The sequence below is a fragment of the Apiospora aurea genome (genome assembly GCF_038362705.1).
Source record: "Apiospora aurea strain CBS 24483 chromosome Unknown utg000002l_segment0_segment0, whole genome shotgun sequence".
Taxonomy (NCBI): domain Eukaryota; kingdom Fungi; phylum Ascomycota; class Sordariomycetes; order Amphisphaeriales; family Apiosporaceae; genus Apiospora; species Apiospora aurea.
Window position 1 is genome coordinate 3639226 of NW_027117389.1, and position 14181 is coordinate 3653406.

General features: G+C 54.8%; 6 protein-coding genes across 6 annotated transcripts; 3 read left to right on the forward strand and 3 right to left on the reverse strand.

The window, feature by feature from the left end:
- Window positions 1–855: 855 nt before the first annotated feature.
- PG986_003491 (uncharacterized protein) lies at window positions 856–2499 on the reverse strand (the record flags this gene model as incomplete). The annotated part of the gene is made up of 4 exons (XM_066839713.1): window positions 856–1243; window positions 1297–1982; window positions 2066–2143; window positions 2218–2499. 4 exons carry the CDS (start codon window positions 2497–2499, stop codon window positions 856–858), a joined length of 1434 nt encoding a protein of 477 aa, XP_066704777.1.
- A 587-nt stretch (window positions 2500–3086) lies between these two features.
- Window positions 3087–6012, forward strand: PG986_003492 (galactinol-sucrose galactosyltransferase 6; the record flags this gene model as incomplete). Its single annotated transcript, XM_066839714.1, has 4 exons — window positions 3087–3739; window positions 3812–4281; window positions 4335–5738; window positions 5798–6012. 4 exons carry the CDS (start codon window positions 3087–3089, stop codon window positions 6010–6012), a joined length of 2742 nt encoding a protein of 913 aa, XP_066704778.1.
- An 832-nt stretch (window positions 6013–6844) lies between these two features.
- Window positions 6845–7929, forward strand: PG986_003493 (uncharacterized protein; the record flags this gene model as incomplete). The annotated part of the gene is made up of 2 exons (XM_066839715.1): window positions 6845–7046; window positions 7118–7929. The coding sequence occupies 2 exons, from the start codon at window positions 6845–6847 to the stop codon at window positions 7927–7929; spliced, it is 1014 nt and encodes a 337-aa protein (XP_066704779.1).
- A 944-nt stretch (window positions 7930–8873) lies between these two features.
- On the forward strand, window positions 8874–9966 carry PG986_003494 (mitochondrial 37S ribosomal protein mS38; the record flags this gene model as incomplete). Its single annotated transcript, XM_066839716.1, has 2 exons — window positions 8874–9198; window positions 9263–9966. The coding sequence occupies 2 exons, from the start codon at window positions 8874–8876 to the stop codon at window positions 9964–9966; spliced, it is 1029 nt and encodes a 342-aa protein (XP_066704780.1).
- A 322-nt stretch (window positions 9967–10288) lies between these two features.
- On the reverse strand, window positions 10289–12042 carry PG986_003495 (arginase family protein; the record flags this gene model as incomplete). Its single annotated transcript, XM_066839717.1, has 7 exons — window positions 10289–10500; window positions 10635–10903; window positions 11002–11047; window positions 11137–11290; window positions 11377–11483; window positions 11565–11658; window positions 11704–12042. 7 exons carry the CDS (start codon window positions 12040–12042, stop codon window positions 10289–10291), a joined length of 1221 nt encoding a protein of 406 aa, XP_066704781.1.
- Window positions 12043–12418: 376 nt separating this feature from the next.
- On the reverse strand, window positions 12419–13759 carry PG986_003496 (uncharacterized protein; the record flags this gene model as incomplete). Its single annotated transcript, XM_066839718.1, has 1 exon — window positions 12419–13759. The coding sequence occupies one exon, from the start codon at window positions 13757–13759 to the stop codon at window positions 12419–12421; it is 1341 nt and encodes a 446-aa protein (XP_066704782.1).
- Window positions 13760–14181: the final 422 nt, after the last annotated feature.

The window sequence follows — 14181 nt, forward strand, 5'->3', positions numbered from 1 at the left end:
TGCATGCAACCCCTTTTATTGGATTGGCAGTATATGACTTTTCCTATTCCGAACCAAATTCTATTTGTAACGAGATGGGAACTCAACGATTTGAATTTCTCCCTCCCATTTAAAGGAATGACCTGGTTCAGGAGAGCTGGTATTGGACCTGAGCGATTTATATTAATGATGCCTTAGGAAAGAATAAAGGAGCGAATGTCTCATGGAGGCCTGGCTCACATACAGCAACATCTCAAGAGCCAGAGGACAGATGCAGGGAGAACTTCTCTTTGTTTGCTTGAAGACTTCCTAGAAGGTCTTGTATTCCTGGTAGCTGAAGCTGCCAGGGGGCATTGAGGAAGCTGAACAGTCGGCATTGGTTGGTAATATGCAGGTATAGATTTTCGACCACCCAATCAAGTAACCTGTATCTACCTGTTATGGCCTCTGCCACCTCGCGTGCTTCGGTAGCCGTCACTAGCTCGTCACATACCTCCTATTGGCCTTTTACAGAAACTCGACCGGTTTCCCGTGACTTGGCAACCCGAGCATCTGAGGTACCGGTCTTGTAATGGATACAATGTAAGAGATGCATATTGCGCCGGATACTTCCGGATGCACACAACCTCGAATTTCCAATGGCTCCCGTGTAACAAAACCAGCAAGACTCTAAGGAGAACCATACAATCCCCTTCTTACCATCTGTGGAACGACACGAGGCAATGGCGCCAGTCTGCTCACCACGATGCGGACGGTTACACTAAACATAAGAGAACTCTTTTTATGGTACAACTAGCGTGCGGTATCTTTTTACACTCTATGACCGTGTGGTTTTCCTCTCCCATCAAAATTAACGATGTCTAACACACAGAATCCTTAGAAGTTTCGGCTCATGTCAGCCCTGATTCTCTGGTAGTCGAGGAGACCCTCGATGCTGCCGACGGCGCTGATGGCAATGTCCTGGTCCCAGAGCTTGCGGTTGGCGAAGCTCATGACATCCTTCTCGGTGACACGGTCGATGGTGCGCTCGATCTCACCAGGGGTCATGCGGCGCCCAGTGGTGACGAGCTGGCGGCCAATATCCTCCGCGACAGCTGATGTGCTGTCGAGAGACAGGAGGATGGAGGCCTTCAGCTGAGCCTTGGCACGCTCGACCTCGGACTCGGTAACTTGGCTGGACAGGCGGGACCATTCTCGGAGGGAGAAGTGGACCAGGTCATCGAGGCGGGTCAGCTTGTCGGAAACGAGGTAGATACCCCAGAGACTGCAAAAGTTAGCATTGAAATCGCCGTAAAGAGGGCACAATCCTCGACTCACCCAGTATCGCTGTAGCTAGTAGAGAAGCTCATGAAGCTGTTGGCCAGGTCGTTGGAGTGAACGAAGCTGCTGAGCTTGCTGCCCTGGTGGGGAGCGCTGCCCATAGCCTTGTCGTAGTTGCCAACAATGGCCTGAGTGACGAGAGCAGTGAAGTAATCCTCGTCATTCCAGCTGACACCCTCGACGGCAATGGCAATGTGAGCAGCGGGAATGGTGTCATCACGAACACGCAGGTCGGAACCGATGAACTGGGGCTTTTGCTTGGACAGCAGGTAGGCGGAGTTCTGGGCAGAAGTCGTGGGGAGGCCGGAGAAGTGCTTCTCAGCGAGATCGACAAGTTGCTCGTGGGGGACACCACCAGCACCAACGAGGACCATGCGGTCAGCGGTGTAGTTGCTCTTGATGTAGTTGGTCAATTCGGTACGGGTGATATCAAGGATGTTCTGGCGAGGGCCGAGAATGGTGCGGCCGAGGGGCTGGTGTTGGTAAGCGGTGGCGTGGAGGTGGTCGAAGACAACCTCGTCCAGCTGCTTCTCGACCTCCTCGGACTCGCGCAGGATCACATCGCGCTCCCGCTCAATTGAGGACTGCTCGAGCTTGGAGTTTTGGAGGATATCGGCGAGGATATCGACGCTTTGGGGAACGTCGGCATTGAAAGCGCGGGAGAAGTAGACGGTGTTTTCACGCTGTGTCGGTGTCAGCCTGAGCCCTTAGACGCAACCCACTATACCGGCCCGGGTGTTCTCGGCAATTGAGCAGTTATACGTACCGAGGTGTAGGCATTGAGGTGGCCGCCCATGTTCTCGATCTCGAGCTCCAATTGCTGTTGCGTTCGCTTCTGGGTGCCCTGTGACAATTGTTAACATGCTTGGCCTCAACACTGCGAGCTCGGCTCGGGCTCGGGCAGGCGGGTTATCGGACCTTGAAGGCAAGGTGCTCCAGGAAGTGTGCGGTGCCATTGTTCTCGTTGGTCTCGCTTCGCGAGCCAGCATCTATCCATACACCGACGGTAGATGTGGAAGCGTAGGGGGAGTGCTCGGTTGCGACAGTCAGGCCATTCTTGAGCGTCGTTGTTTGTGTCTTTGCGCCAATTGGGGAGGAGACGGGGGTAGCGAAACCACGCTTCAGAGGCCGGAACGCAGAAGGGGCAGCCCGGCTGCGGATCCCCTGGGCGAGGTTCAATGCGAATCTCCGGGAGGCCATCGCGAATTGAGATGGGGAGAAGGGCGAAAAGTGGTCGTGAAGTAGGTGATGTGCGTAATTTGACGCAACGCAGCTTGGAACCTCAGGTGTTGCCAGCTCTGAAAAATGAAAGGCGGACCTTTCGATAGCCGTCGGGCTGCAGCCACAATTTGCGGTGCGCCACAGCCACACATACACAGAGCAACCCGATCTTTCGGGATCCGTCAATTCCCATTTGCCCAGTTGCCCAGTCATCAATTAGAAGGCTTCCGATTGGCTCATAGCTTCGATCGGTACACGGGTACTTTACCTGCATAGTATTAGTCAATTAGCTGTCTCAATTGGGTGACTAGCAGCCCGCTGGCATCCATGGCAGGAGCTACCTGTGCCTGTACGATAGGTATTATCCAATGCTGTAAGTGCCCGCTTTCTCTCGTGTTAATGCGAGGTCCTGACATCGATGATCATCGGTTAGGTACCAAAGCATCTGGCCCCCAACTCTGGTCCCCAGGTCCGTGAGGGTTTATTCCTCTTCCTTTCTGTACAATTTTTGTCTTCAATGCCCTTCAATGTTCTAGTAATACCTCACGTGCGTACTAGTAGTTACAATGAGTGACGAACCCTACGACTTTGCGACCGAATTCCAAGCTGTCTTCATCCCGAAGCAGAAACCCCCACCTGAGCCATCGGCCACGGATATGGGCGTCACTCTCTCAAGTTACCCCCCTCTTGGACAGGTCACTCAACTCAAGACTGGAAATGGCCGACTCACTGTTCTTCTTGAAGTCGAGAACAATGACGCCAGTGACTCTTGGGAAGTTGCAGCTTGGCACCTGTCTGACGGTGCCGAGTGGAGAGAAGAGGCGATGACGCCGCTCAAGGAAGGCCTCATGTCGACGTCGATACAGGAGGTCAAGACAGATAATAAACGCTTATACTTCACCTGTTCATATTCTGTTTCTTCCAACCTCAGTTTCACATTCAAGTTCCGTAAAGAACCCTCCGAGCCCTGGCGCTGGGCAAAGGACGAGACGAGCATTGGCGATGGTATGGTTGTTGTCAACCCCGAAAGGGCTCATGGCACAACCAACTTCGCTAATGTGGTGAAGGACCTCAACCCTGACCTCACGATCAAACCGCACATGAGCCAGAGTCGAGGAACCGAACTGTGGAGTATACAGGCGCCCGTCGGTGCCGCCAAGGGTGAAGATTCTACCTATGCCGATACGCGATTGGGTACCCCGTGGGGAGGCTTTCTGAGGTAAACCCCACTGTGCCCCAAGAGTCAAGTATCAAAGCATGATGACTTGTCCAACGATACTGACCCTCGCAGATGGTTTGCTCTTGTACGGATTTGGACGCCTTGGCTTGCACCTAGGCACGGCAAAACGTCATTTGAGCTTGACAAAGACGGCATAGTCTTGGGCTTCATCAACCCTCAAGGCAGACATCTCGTTCTGCTTGCAGTCAGCGGCGTTGACGATGTTATGACCGTGTTTCGCCACAACGCTTCCGGTCAAGTTTCACTCCATGTAAGCAATTCTTCGACAGCTCGTCATGATCAATTATGTCCTGATGGTTATGTCAGATACGCAACGACGGGGAATCCGGAGTCAAATGGGTTGGTTCTCGCAGCCATCGGGGACCACTTTGAGGGCGCGCTGGCTGCAGTGGTATATCATTCCCGCAATGTGGTGCTGGCAGCCAAGAAAGCCGATGGGGCACTTGACGACGAACTCAAAGCTCTGAAAGACAATGTCAAGATAGAGTGGATGGAGAATTGGTACGATGGACTGGGCTACTGTAGGCATGCCTTATGACTGTCTCGGATCGAATACTGTACTGATTGAGCATAGGCACTTGGAACGCGCTGGGGCAAAACCTGACGGATGAAAAGGTGTACAAAGCTGTTGACACCCTTGCCGAGAACAACATCAATGTCACAAGCCTGATCATTGACGATAATTGGCAAGACATAGACTACACCGATCCCAGCCAGTTCCAGCGAGGTTGGAACAGCTTCGAGGCGGACCCGAAGACTTTCCCTCAAGGCCTCAAGCACACCATAAGCCACATCCGCTCCAAACATCCCAACATCCAGCACATTGCCGTTTGGCATGCCTTGCTAGGCTACTGGGGAGGAATTACGCCTGACGGCCCGCTAGCTAAGACTTACAGTACTGTTGTTGTTGAAAGGGAGGATTCGAAGAGACGGAACTTACCCCTCGGAGGCCCCATGACGGTCATTGCCGAGCAGGACGTCAGCAAGTTTTACGATGAATTCTATCGGTTCCTGTCGGATTGTGGGATTGATGGTGTCAAAACGGATGCCCAGTTCACGATCGACACATGGGTATCTGCCAAACATCGTCGCGAACTTACCAAGACATACCTGGACGCCTGGATGATATCATCCCTTCGACATTTCAGCATCAAAGTAATCTCGTGCATGTCGCAGACACCTAACATTCTTTTTCACACGCAGCTGCCGCGCAACCGACCGGCCATGCTCGTCCGGAACTCGGATGACTTCTTCCCTGCAATCCCCAAATCTCACCCATGGCATATATGGGCCAATGCACACAACGCACTCTTCACACAGCATCTCAATGTGCTTCCAGACTGGGACATGTTTCAGACAGTCCACGATTACTCTGGGTTTCATGCGGCAGCGAGGTGTATGAGTGGCGGTCCGATTTACATCACTGATGCGCCCGGAGAGCACGACATGGACCTCATTGGCCAGATGACAGGTCCTACGATCAGGGGAAAGACGGTGATCTTCCGCCCGAGTGTCGTTGGGCGAAGCATTGACCAATACAATGGATATGATGACGATGCATTGCTCAAGGTTGGCTGCTACCATGGTCGTGCTGTGACGGGGACACCCATCCTGGGAGTATTCAACATCTCTTCGCGGCCACTCACCGAGTTGATCCCGTTATCGCGGTTCTCGGGGGTCATCCCATCGATGAAGTACATCATTCGAGCTCACAAGAGTGAGAGGATATCGGATGTTATCACACCCAGCTCGCCTACCGCTCTGTTGCCAGTCTCCCTTGAAGTGAGAGGTTATGACATCTTTACTGTGTTCCCGCTGTCACAGTTTCAGAGTGACACGAAGGGCATGATATATGCAGCCAACCTCGGCTTGGTTGGGAAGATGGCCGGCGCGGCCGCCATCATGTCGAGCGACCTTGAGCTGATGCATAACGGCAAGGTCATGCTCGACACCCGTCTCAAGGCCTTGGGCACTCTTGGTACGCGGCAATTTCAACTACATCTCTAACAATCGTTTATGTGCTAATTATAGAAACAGGTCTCTATATCTCAACACTCCCAGACATGACAATCGAAGGAGACTTTCTGGCCACAATTCAGGGTGAAGTGATCCCGCCACATACCGTATCCATCAGCAAAGTCGATGCCCGTGTTCTCCATATAGATGTAGAGACAGCATGGAATGAAATGAAGCTTGATGTCGGGTGGGGAAACGAGCTGGAGATCAAGGTGTTCTTTTCCATTGATGAATAGGATAGATCTGGTAAATGGGTGATATAGAAATTTTTTGGAGGGACAGTGCTGGGACTGCAGGGGAAGGGCACACGGTACCTGGGCAATATGACAGATTGAACAACATGCCAGAAGCACCATATGCACAAATAGCAAGTTATTTCATCTGATTCTAGTCAGTATGCCATTTCCGTTTGCTGTTAGAACGCCCAAATGTTTACTCGTCGAGGGACTGGAAAAGTGACCCTTGGTAAAAGCGGCTACAAGGCCAATATCTGCTTGCTGCGCTATCTGGCCTCACGCAGTCACTGCGTTCGTCAGCTATGCTACGCAAGCCAAGCTGAGATTGAAGCATATGTGCAGCTATGTCGCTCTGCCGTAAGTGTAAAACCGGCATTATCCGTGTGAGAGTTACCAATAGCACATGCAGTGATGAAAAATGTTTATCGTGTCTTTACCTGGTATTTGCGTAGTAGTCGATTGATATAAGTACCCCTGACTAAGTCCCCATTTTCGGCATGAGGCCAGACTTTGGATTCTACGGCTTTCGAATACTCCTCACTGCAGCTCCCCCACTTTCATCCCGAGGTTGACCACAGTGTCTACCTTACCTGCCAACTCCAACAACATAGAGCACAATCGTTCAGCAATATTCCACAGACGATCAAAAGCCCTGGGATTACACTCGAACTTGTTGAGATGGCCCCCAAAATATTCTTGTAGGTCAACCTTTTCCAAGTTCACCACTTGGTTTGGGGTCATGACTAGACTAACTGTGCTACAGTACTGGAGTCACTGGTGATTTGCCCATGGCTACTTCGTTGGGGAGAGGAGGGTGGATGGTTTAGCATACATGAGCCCAGGCTACATCGGCGGCGATGCTTTCCATGCGCTGTACGAAGCTCATCCGGACTATGACTACACGCTCCTGGTCCGTAACGAGGAGCGAGGCAAGCTTGTCGCTGAGAAATACCCTCAAGTGCGACTCGTATATGGCGACTTAGGCTCGGCAGAGGTGATTGAGAAAGAGGCCGCTGCCGCAGATGTCGTAGTCCGTAAGTTGTGGCACTTCCCCGGCGTTGCTGTGATGGACCAACTGGGAACTGTAACTCAAGGTCCAATCTAGATACGGCCAATTCGGCCGACAGCATGCCCTCGGCTCTTGCCATGGGCAAAGGCCTCGCGGCCGGGCACTCCGCCGAGAAGTCCGGCTACTACATCCACCTGTGCGGAACGGGCATCCTGATGGACATGGCGCGCTGGGGCGAGCCGCCGCTGCCGGAGAACACGCACCACGACATCGACGGCATCGGGCGGATCCTGTCGCTGCCGGACACGGCCTACCACCGTGACGTCGACAAGGTCGTGCTCGCGGCCAACACGGCCGACCGCCGCGTCCGCACCCTGATCGTGAGCCCGCCCTGCATCTACGCCCGCGGCCGCGGGCCCGGAAACCGGCGCAGCGCGCAGGTGTACCGCATGGCGGAGCAGACGCTCCGGACCGGCTTCGCGCCCGTCTACGGCACGGGCCGGACTGAGTGGGACTGCGTCCACGTGCGCGACCTGTCGCGGTTCTTCGTGCTCGCCGTCGAGGCAGCGCTCGACCCGGCGAAGCGCGACGACCCCGACGTGTTCGGACCGCGGGCGTACTACTTTCTCGAGAGCGGGAAGCTCGTGGCCGGGGAGCTCGCGCGCTGGATCAGGGACGAGGTCAACGGGCAGGATCTCCTGGTGAAGCCGGCGGAGCTGAAGACGTTCGAGAAGAAGGACGCGGGGATGGCGAGCTTGGCGTGTAATTCTAGCGGCGTCGCGGCGCGGGCGGCGAAATATCTTGGTTGGCAGCCTCAGGCTGGCAATTTGCGGGACGAGATCCCGGAGGTCATCCGAAGCGAGGTCGCGAGACTGAGGGAGAGCGGCGAGCCGAGTCAGTTGAAGTAGCAGTAGAGGCTAATATGACAAACAACGCAGAGCCAATGCCTATTCTATAGCCAGCATGCCAAAGAATGGCTTGCTGATTAGATCTAGGCTTTTAATGGTTTTCTTTTTACCATTAAAGATGACTCTACCATGGCCGTGATGCACTCAACTTGGTACGTACCCCCTGAATGGTGGGGTTGGCACCCCCTGCTCTGTCCTGGTTAATAACTTCCAAGCCTGGGTACCTGTTGGAAGCCAAAGTTACAGTCGCTATACTATCAAGCGCTCCAGGTCGGATTATACGAACGCAGGGCTTTTATTTTGTGACTGCACCTGGAATCGAGCACAACATGAAGAAACACGATGGCATGAGGTGATGAAGAGGCACCAACTGACTGGTGGTGACCATGGCCGATCGGTTGGGTACTACTAGTACGGAGTAAGTACTGGTGGGGTTGAACAGCCCCCAGCAGCAACCCCAACTGCCAACTGCTGGAGCCGCAAACGAAAACGTACTCCTTCAAGGTTCAGTACCAATCAGGTCGTAATCCTTACATGACAAGAGCATTGTTGCAGCCCATTTTGGTCACAGGTGGCCTGAGACTGAAGTCATCTGATGAACGGTCTGGAGTCAGCTGGGCCTCGAAACGTAACTTTGGGGGTTGGTTGGTAGGTTGGCCCGCCTAGCCCACCAACCCGCCTTATCAAGGCTTGGGCAGTGCTTGGGCAAGGGACTTCCAAGACTTCTCGGAGGCTCGGCAGGCCGGCAAAACAATTCTGCGCTTTGTCCGCCGCCATCGTTCGTCCCTGCAAGTTTAGCGCACTTTTGCCATCAGTCCCATCAGCGCCCTTCATTGATCGCTTTTGCATCCCCAGAATTGCAACGACGAGGTCTCCCTTGACAGCCTCGACGGCGCATACCCGAACAACTAGTATTCCTGCCTAGATCTCACCGTAGGGTCAACATGTTGCCCTCTTCGGTGCGGCGGGTGGTCGCCGCGGCGCCCTCCACTCCCTTGCTGGCCAACTTCGTACCGAACGCCGCTCGTGCGACAGCAGCCTCCTCCATCGCATTCCCTAGATCCCAGCAACGAAGACGCTACTCGTCCTCGAAGCCGTCGAGCCCAAGCGATTCTCCGAAAGGTCTCCCCACCGGCCAGGTGGCGACATCGCCCGCGCAGGCCTCCAAGTCGACCGGCGAGAAGCGCGGCCGACGCAAGGCCAAGGACTCGGCAGATGCCCAAGGCACTCTCCCCGCCGTCCCCAGCACACATCATGTGCCCAAAGAATGTACGCATCGCCGCCCATGCTTGCACATATCCTGGAATATTAGCTAACCCCTGATTACTCGCAGCCCTCGCCTTATCGGCCTTCTTTTCGCTCCATCGCCCGATATCTGTGACGCAGAGCTTCCCCAAGACAATAAACGACGATGCGTTCGCCCAGATCTTCACCCCGCGATCAAAAGACGCCAAATATAACGACGTCATGTCTACCCTGACCCGCACCGTGGAAGAGCTCGAGCAACCCATGTCGGGCATGAGCCTTGGCCAGCAGCAGGAATCCGCCATGGCCGAGGCAGAGAACGAGGGAATGCAGAAGATCGAACTCCGCCACCCCGACGGATCTGAGTCGAGCTTCTATATCCAGCTCAACGCCATGGCCGGCCAGTTTGTCCCCTTCAGGCCTCCTCCCCTGCCGCAAGCCGAGTTGGCAGTTTCTGCCAAAGCCGAAGCCGGAGCCGAGAAAGCGGCGGAACCCGAGGAGCAGCACCGCATCTACAAAGCTGTCCTTACGCTGGAGGAGACTACGGATGCGAACGGCGAGGTGCGCATAGTCGCCCACAGCCCCAAGCTGATCGAGGAGCGGACACAACCCCAGCCCTTCCTCTCGCGCATGGCTGTGCGTGAATGGCGCCGCGAGGAGGTTCGCGGACGTGCCGACAAGATGGTTGCCATATCTGTGAGAAGGCAACGGAAGCTCAAGATGAAGAAGAAGAAGTACAAGAAGTTGATGAAGCGGACGAGAAACGAGCGACGAAAGCTTGATAGAATCTAAGGATCGGCTTTGCGCCCCTCCTGTGTACATAACAACATACAGCGGTCTCGGCATGATCGCATTAGGAACTTTGGTTTGGTGCATTCACGACTGGCCATCATAATACGGTGTACGGCAGGGATCTTTGTGAGTCTTGTTTGGGGTATTCATAGCATTCTTGCCCTTACTTCGAGAACCTACAGAGGCGCACCTAAGCTAGTTTTTCTCGTGTATTTCAATCCTCTCTCACTACAATAAGCCCCTGGTGCTTATATGTAGTCGTGTTGCACGCTCATGTATGGACCAGGCCATCCCTGTCCCGGTGTCTACTGGGTACGTTATATCATGCATCTGCCAAGGACTTTACGGGGTTCTCGACCATCAACTCGACCAGCGACAGTGCCACCTCGGCAGCAGCGAGCACCGTCGTCTCGCCGGGGTTATCGTATATCGGGGAGACCTCGACCACGTCAGCTCCGACAACATGGAGCCCCTGCAGGCCGTCGAGGATGGTCAGGAGTTCCCTCGTCGACCAGCCGCCTGGCTCGGCTGTTCCTGTAGCTGCATTGATTACAAGTGTTCGTTAGTATTGGCGCACCAACAAGAGAAAATGCTCACATGGCCAATTCTAGAAGAAAATAGGGGGCGGGCCTTGGCATGGGAATGGGTGCTTGCGTGCGTATGCGTACCTGGAGCGAAGGCCGGGTCCAACACGTCGATGTCGACACTGATGTAGACCCTGGAGCCGCCCACGCGGTCCTTGATCCGCCGGATAACGCCCTCGGCCCCGATCTGGTCGAGCTCCCGCGCCTTGACCATGGCGAAGCCGCACCGCAGGTCGTTGCGCAGGTCGCCTTTGGCCCGGATCAGGGGGGCTCGGATCCCGGCGTGGATCGAGGTGTTTAGGATCAGGTGCTCTTCGTGCGCGATGTGCAGGAAGGTGCCGTGGTTCAAGCCCCTGTTGGATGGAGATGGTTAGGAATAGGGGGTTAAGATGAGAGAGGCAAGAAAACGGCGTTGGGGAAAGTAGGGAGGGAGAGGAATGAATGAACATACGCGTAGTCGGATATACCGCCGCCTAGGGCGGCGGGGTCCCAGGTGTCTTTTGTAGTGTCTTGGATCAGTCACTTGCGCCAGAATATAGCGATGCAGACGGCGAAGCTTGCAAGTGCAATATTGCTCTGGACTTACCAATATGACTGTCGAAGTGAATAACCGAGACCGGGCCCCATCGCTCATGAGTCGATCGCAGGGCCGACAGGGTCGTCGTGTGGTCGCCCCCGAGGGTCACGATGCGCGGCGTGATGGAGTGAGTGCAATTCGCTGCCTTCCTCCCAGAAACGACCTTTTCAACGAGTTGCATATCTTGTCAGCTTCTTCACGACATGGGGTGACGATATAAAGCAAGGTATATGAAATGGAACCACGAACTCTGTGGGCTTTATCGAGCTGCTTCAAGGCGACGTTGTTGTCGAGCCAGGTCAGGGGCACGTCGCCGCAGTCCACGACGGTCGCCCAGGACTGCAGTGTGCTTCTACCTATTCAGTACATGTATGTTGTCAGTAACACATCTGCTAGACTCCGGATCAAGATCTATACAAAGAATTCGGTCTCCTTACCCGTATATACGTTATAATTGTCAACCTGGATCCTCTGGCTGCCGATCCGGATGCCACCAGGCCCGTACCGAGCTCCGGGTCTCCCGGTCACAGTCTGCTCCTCCCGAATTCGTCAGCTCGAGTTTCTCAAAAGTCCCACAGAGGAAAAGCAAAACCCGGGTGGACTTGCGGTATCGAACGGCGCGCCCAGTATCGCAATATCATACTTCTGGCCTTTCTCCGCCCCCGCCTCCGACAGGCAGTTGACATACGGCAGATTCGCGTAAGTCCTAAGCCCATGGAACTGACTCCCCGTCACGATATCTATGTCGTCATCCTCTAGACCGTGCAGAGACGACTCCCCGAACATGGGCTTCTGCCGGTGCTGTTGCGGCGCATGCGGCGGCATCGAGGGCGGGCGGGGAAACTGCCAAGCCAGCACCTGTTGGGGGCGACTGGCTAAGAAGAAGCCGAAGGACACAATTGATGACCGCTTCATCGTGCTTGATTGATATGGGCAAAGAACCAGGTGTACCACAGAAGTCTATAATGAGATTGAAACGCTAGTGCCAGTTTTCTAGGCCGATGCCGCCGCGTTGCTTTATGTAAAGTTAGGGTTGCATCAGACAGATCGAGACAGCGTAAACTCTACCGAGATCTCGGGTTGGGGCACAGCTGCAGGGGCTGTCTTATCTCTAATTCGAATCCACACCTCTGCGATCTTGCATCATTTTGATTGTAACGGGTTTTCTTGATTGCTTGTTATCTCTATCAAATTGTCAATGCCGCCGATGTGCTCGGATACACCCCCTAGCCTCTAGATGCCTGGTACAAATTTCTTGGTATTACATATGTACATTCTGTTGGTGCTGTACCTAATTCGTCCAGCCCTTGGGTCCACCCCATGTGCCCTTCACCATGTTGTTGTAGTACACCCAGGGGAAGAAGTCCTTCTTGAGATGGTAGAAGAAGCGGTTGGGCGTCTTTTGGTCCATGCCGATCCACTTGCCGAAGGTCTCCTTGGGCACACCACCGTACTTGAACTCGGCCAGGAGGACCTTGCCGTACTCGGTCAGAAGCGGGCACGAAGTGTAACCGTCGTACGACGCATCCACGTCCTTGCCCTCCATCGACAGAAGCAGGTTGCGGACCAGGACGGGCGCCTCGGCTGTGATGGCAGCGGCCGTCTTGGAAGTAGGCAGGCTGGAGGCATCACCGGCAGACCAGACGTTGGGGAACTTCTTGTGGCGCGTCGTGGCATCGTCGACGTCGACGTAGCCGGCCTCGTTGGCAAGGGCACTGTTCTTGACGAACGCGTGGGGGCCCATCTTGGGCGTGACATGCAGAAGATCAAACTGCTTGGTGACCTTCTCCTGTCCGTTGGCAAACACTGCCTTGTCGCCGTCGATGGAGACCAGGTCATGCTGGAACAATCCCTCGACGCCACGCTCCTTTCTCAGCCGGTCCAGCTCGGCACTGTACTTGGGGACGCCGAACATGACAGGAAGGCCGGTAGCGAAGGAGATCTTGATGGGCGAGTTGCCGGGGTTGCTAGGGTCGTACAAGCCCGCGCGCTTCCAGGTGTCCAAACCGAGCCACATGATCTTCTGGGGAGCACCGGCACACTTGATGACGCCGGCGGGCTGCGTGAAGATGGCGTTGCCCTTCTTAAGCTTCTGGATGGTGCTGTAAACCTTGCTGCAGTTGTCCTGGCCGTAGATGGTAGACACGAGAGAGCTCGGGTCAGCGAGAGCTTCGGGCAAGCCCTTGACACTGTCGTAGTTGATCTTGATCCCGGGGGCAACGACCAGTTGCTGGTAGGTGAGACTGTCTCCATTGCCCAGGGTAAGAGAGTTGCTCTCGGGGGCAAAGGCGCCGACGCTGTCGCCGTAGAACTTGAGCTTCGGGTCGATCAGGCTGTTCATCGGCCGCCGCAGCTCCTCCATGGTTTTCAGACCGCCACCAACCAGCGTCCAGCCGGGCTGGTAGTGGTGGAACTGTGCAGGGTCGATGACAGCAATGTCATCTTGGCTGAACTTGCCGGAGTTAAGGAGCTGGTGGCTGATGGACAGGCCAGCAGTACCACCACCAACCACGACGACCTTGTGGCTGCGGGCGGCAGAGGTGACGGGCGATACTGAGGCAAGACCTCGGGTCCCCGAGACCAGCTGGGGCCTGGCCGTGCGTGCGGCACGAGCTGTCGAACGGGAGAACATGGCTGTGCTGCAAACGAGGGAATTGTGTCTCAAATGAAGGTTACAAGTGAAAAAAAAGCAAGACCCTGATGCTAAGGGGGGAGAGATGCGACAAAAAGCCTGGAGATGTTCAACCCCGGAAATTGCCGAAATCAAAAGAAGAAGTATTCAAGTAGAGACCGATAACCGCCATCTTTCCTCTGCTCGCCGCTTGCTAACGCATGGCAACTTTTTTAATCTGGGTAGAACAAGTCCTTCTTCGGCCGGCACCGCGATGACGTGATCGTTGGCGCCCCACCGGATTAGTCAGGCAGGCGCTTCCCCGTAAAATTCCACATCATGGAACCATCCCCAATCCCTGCCGAATCTGCATCAAAGTCCACCTCCTCGCATCACCCGTCGTGCCAGAAGGTCGTGCTATCGTCATGTTGGCCCACGGGCTG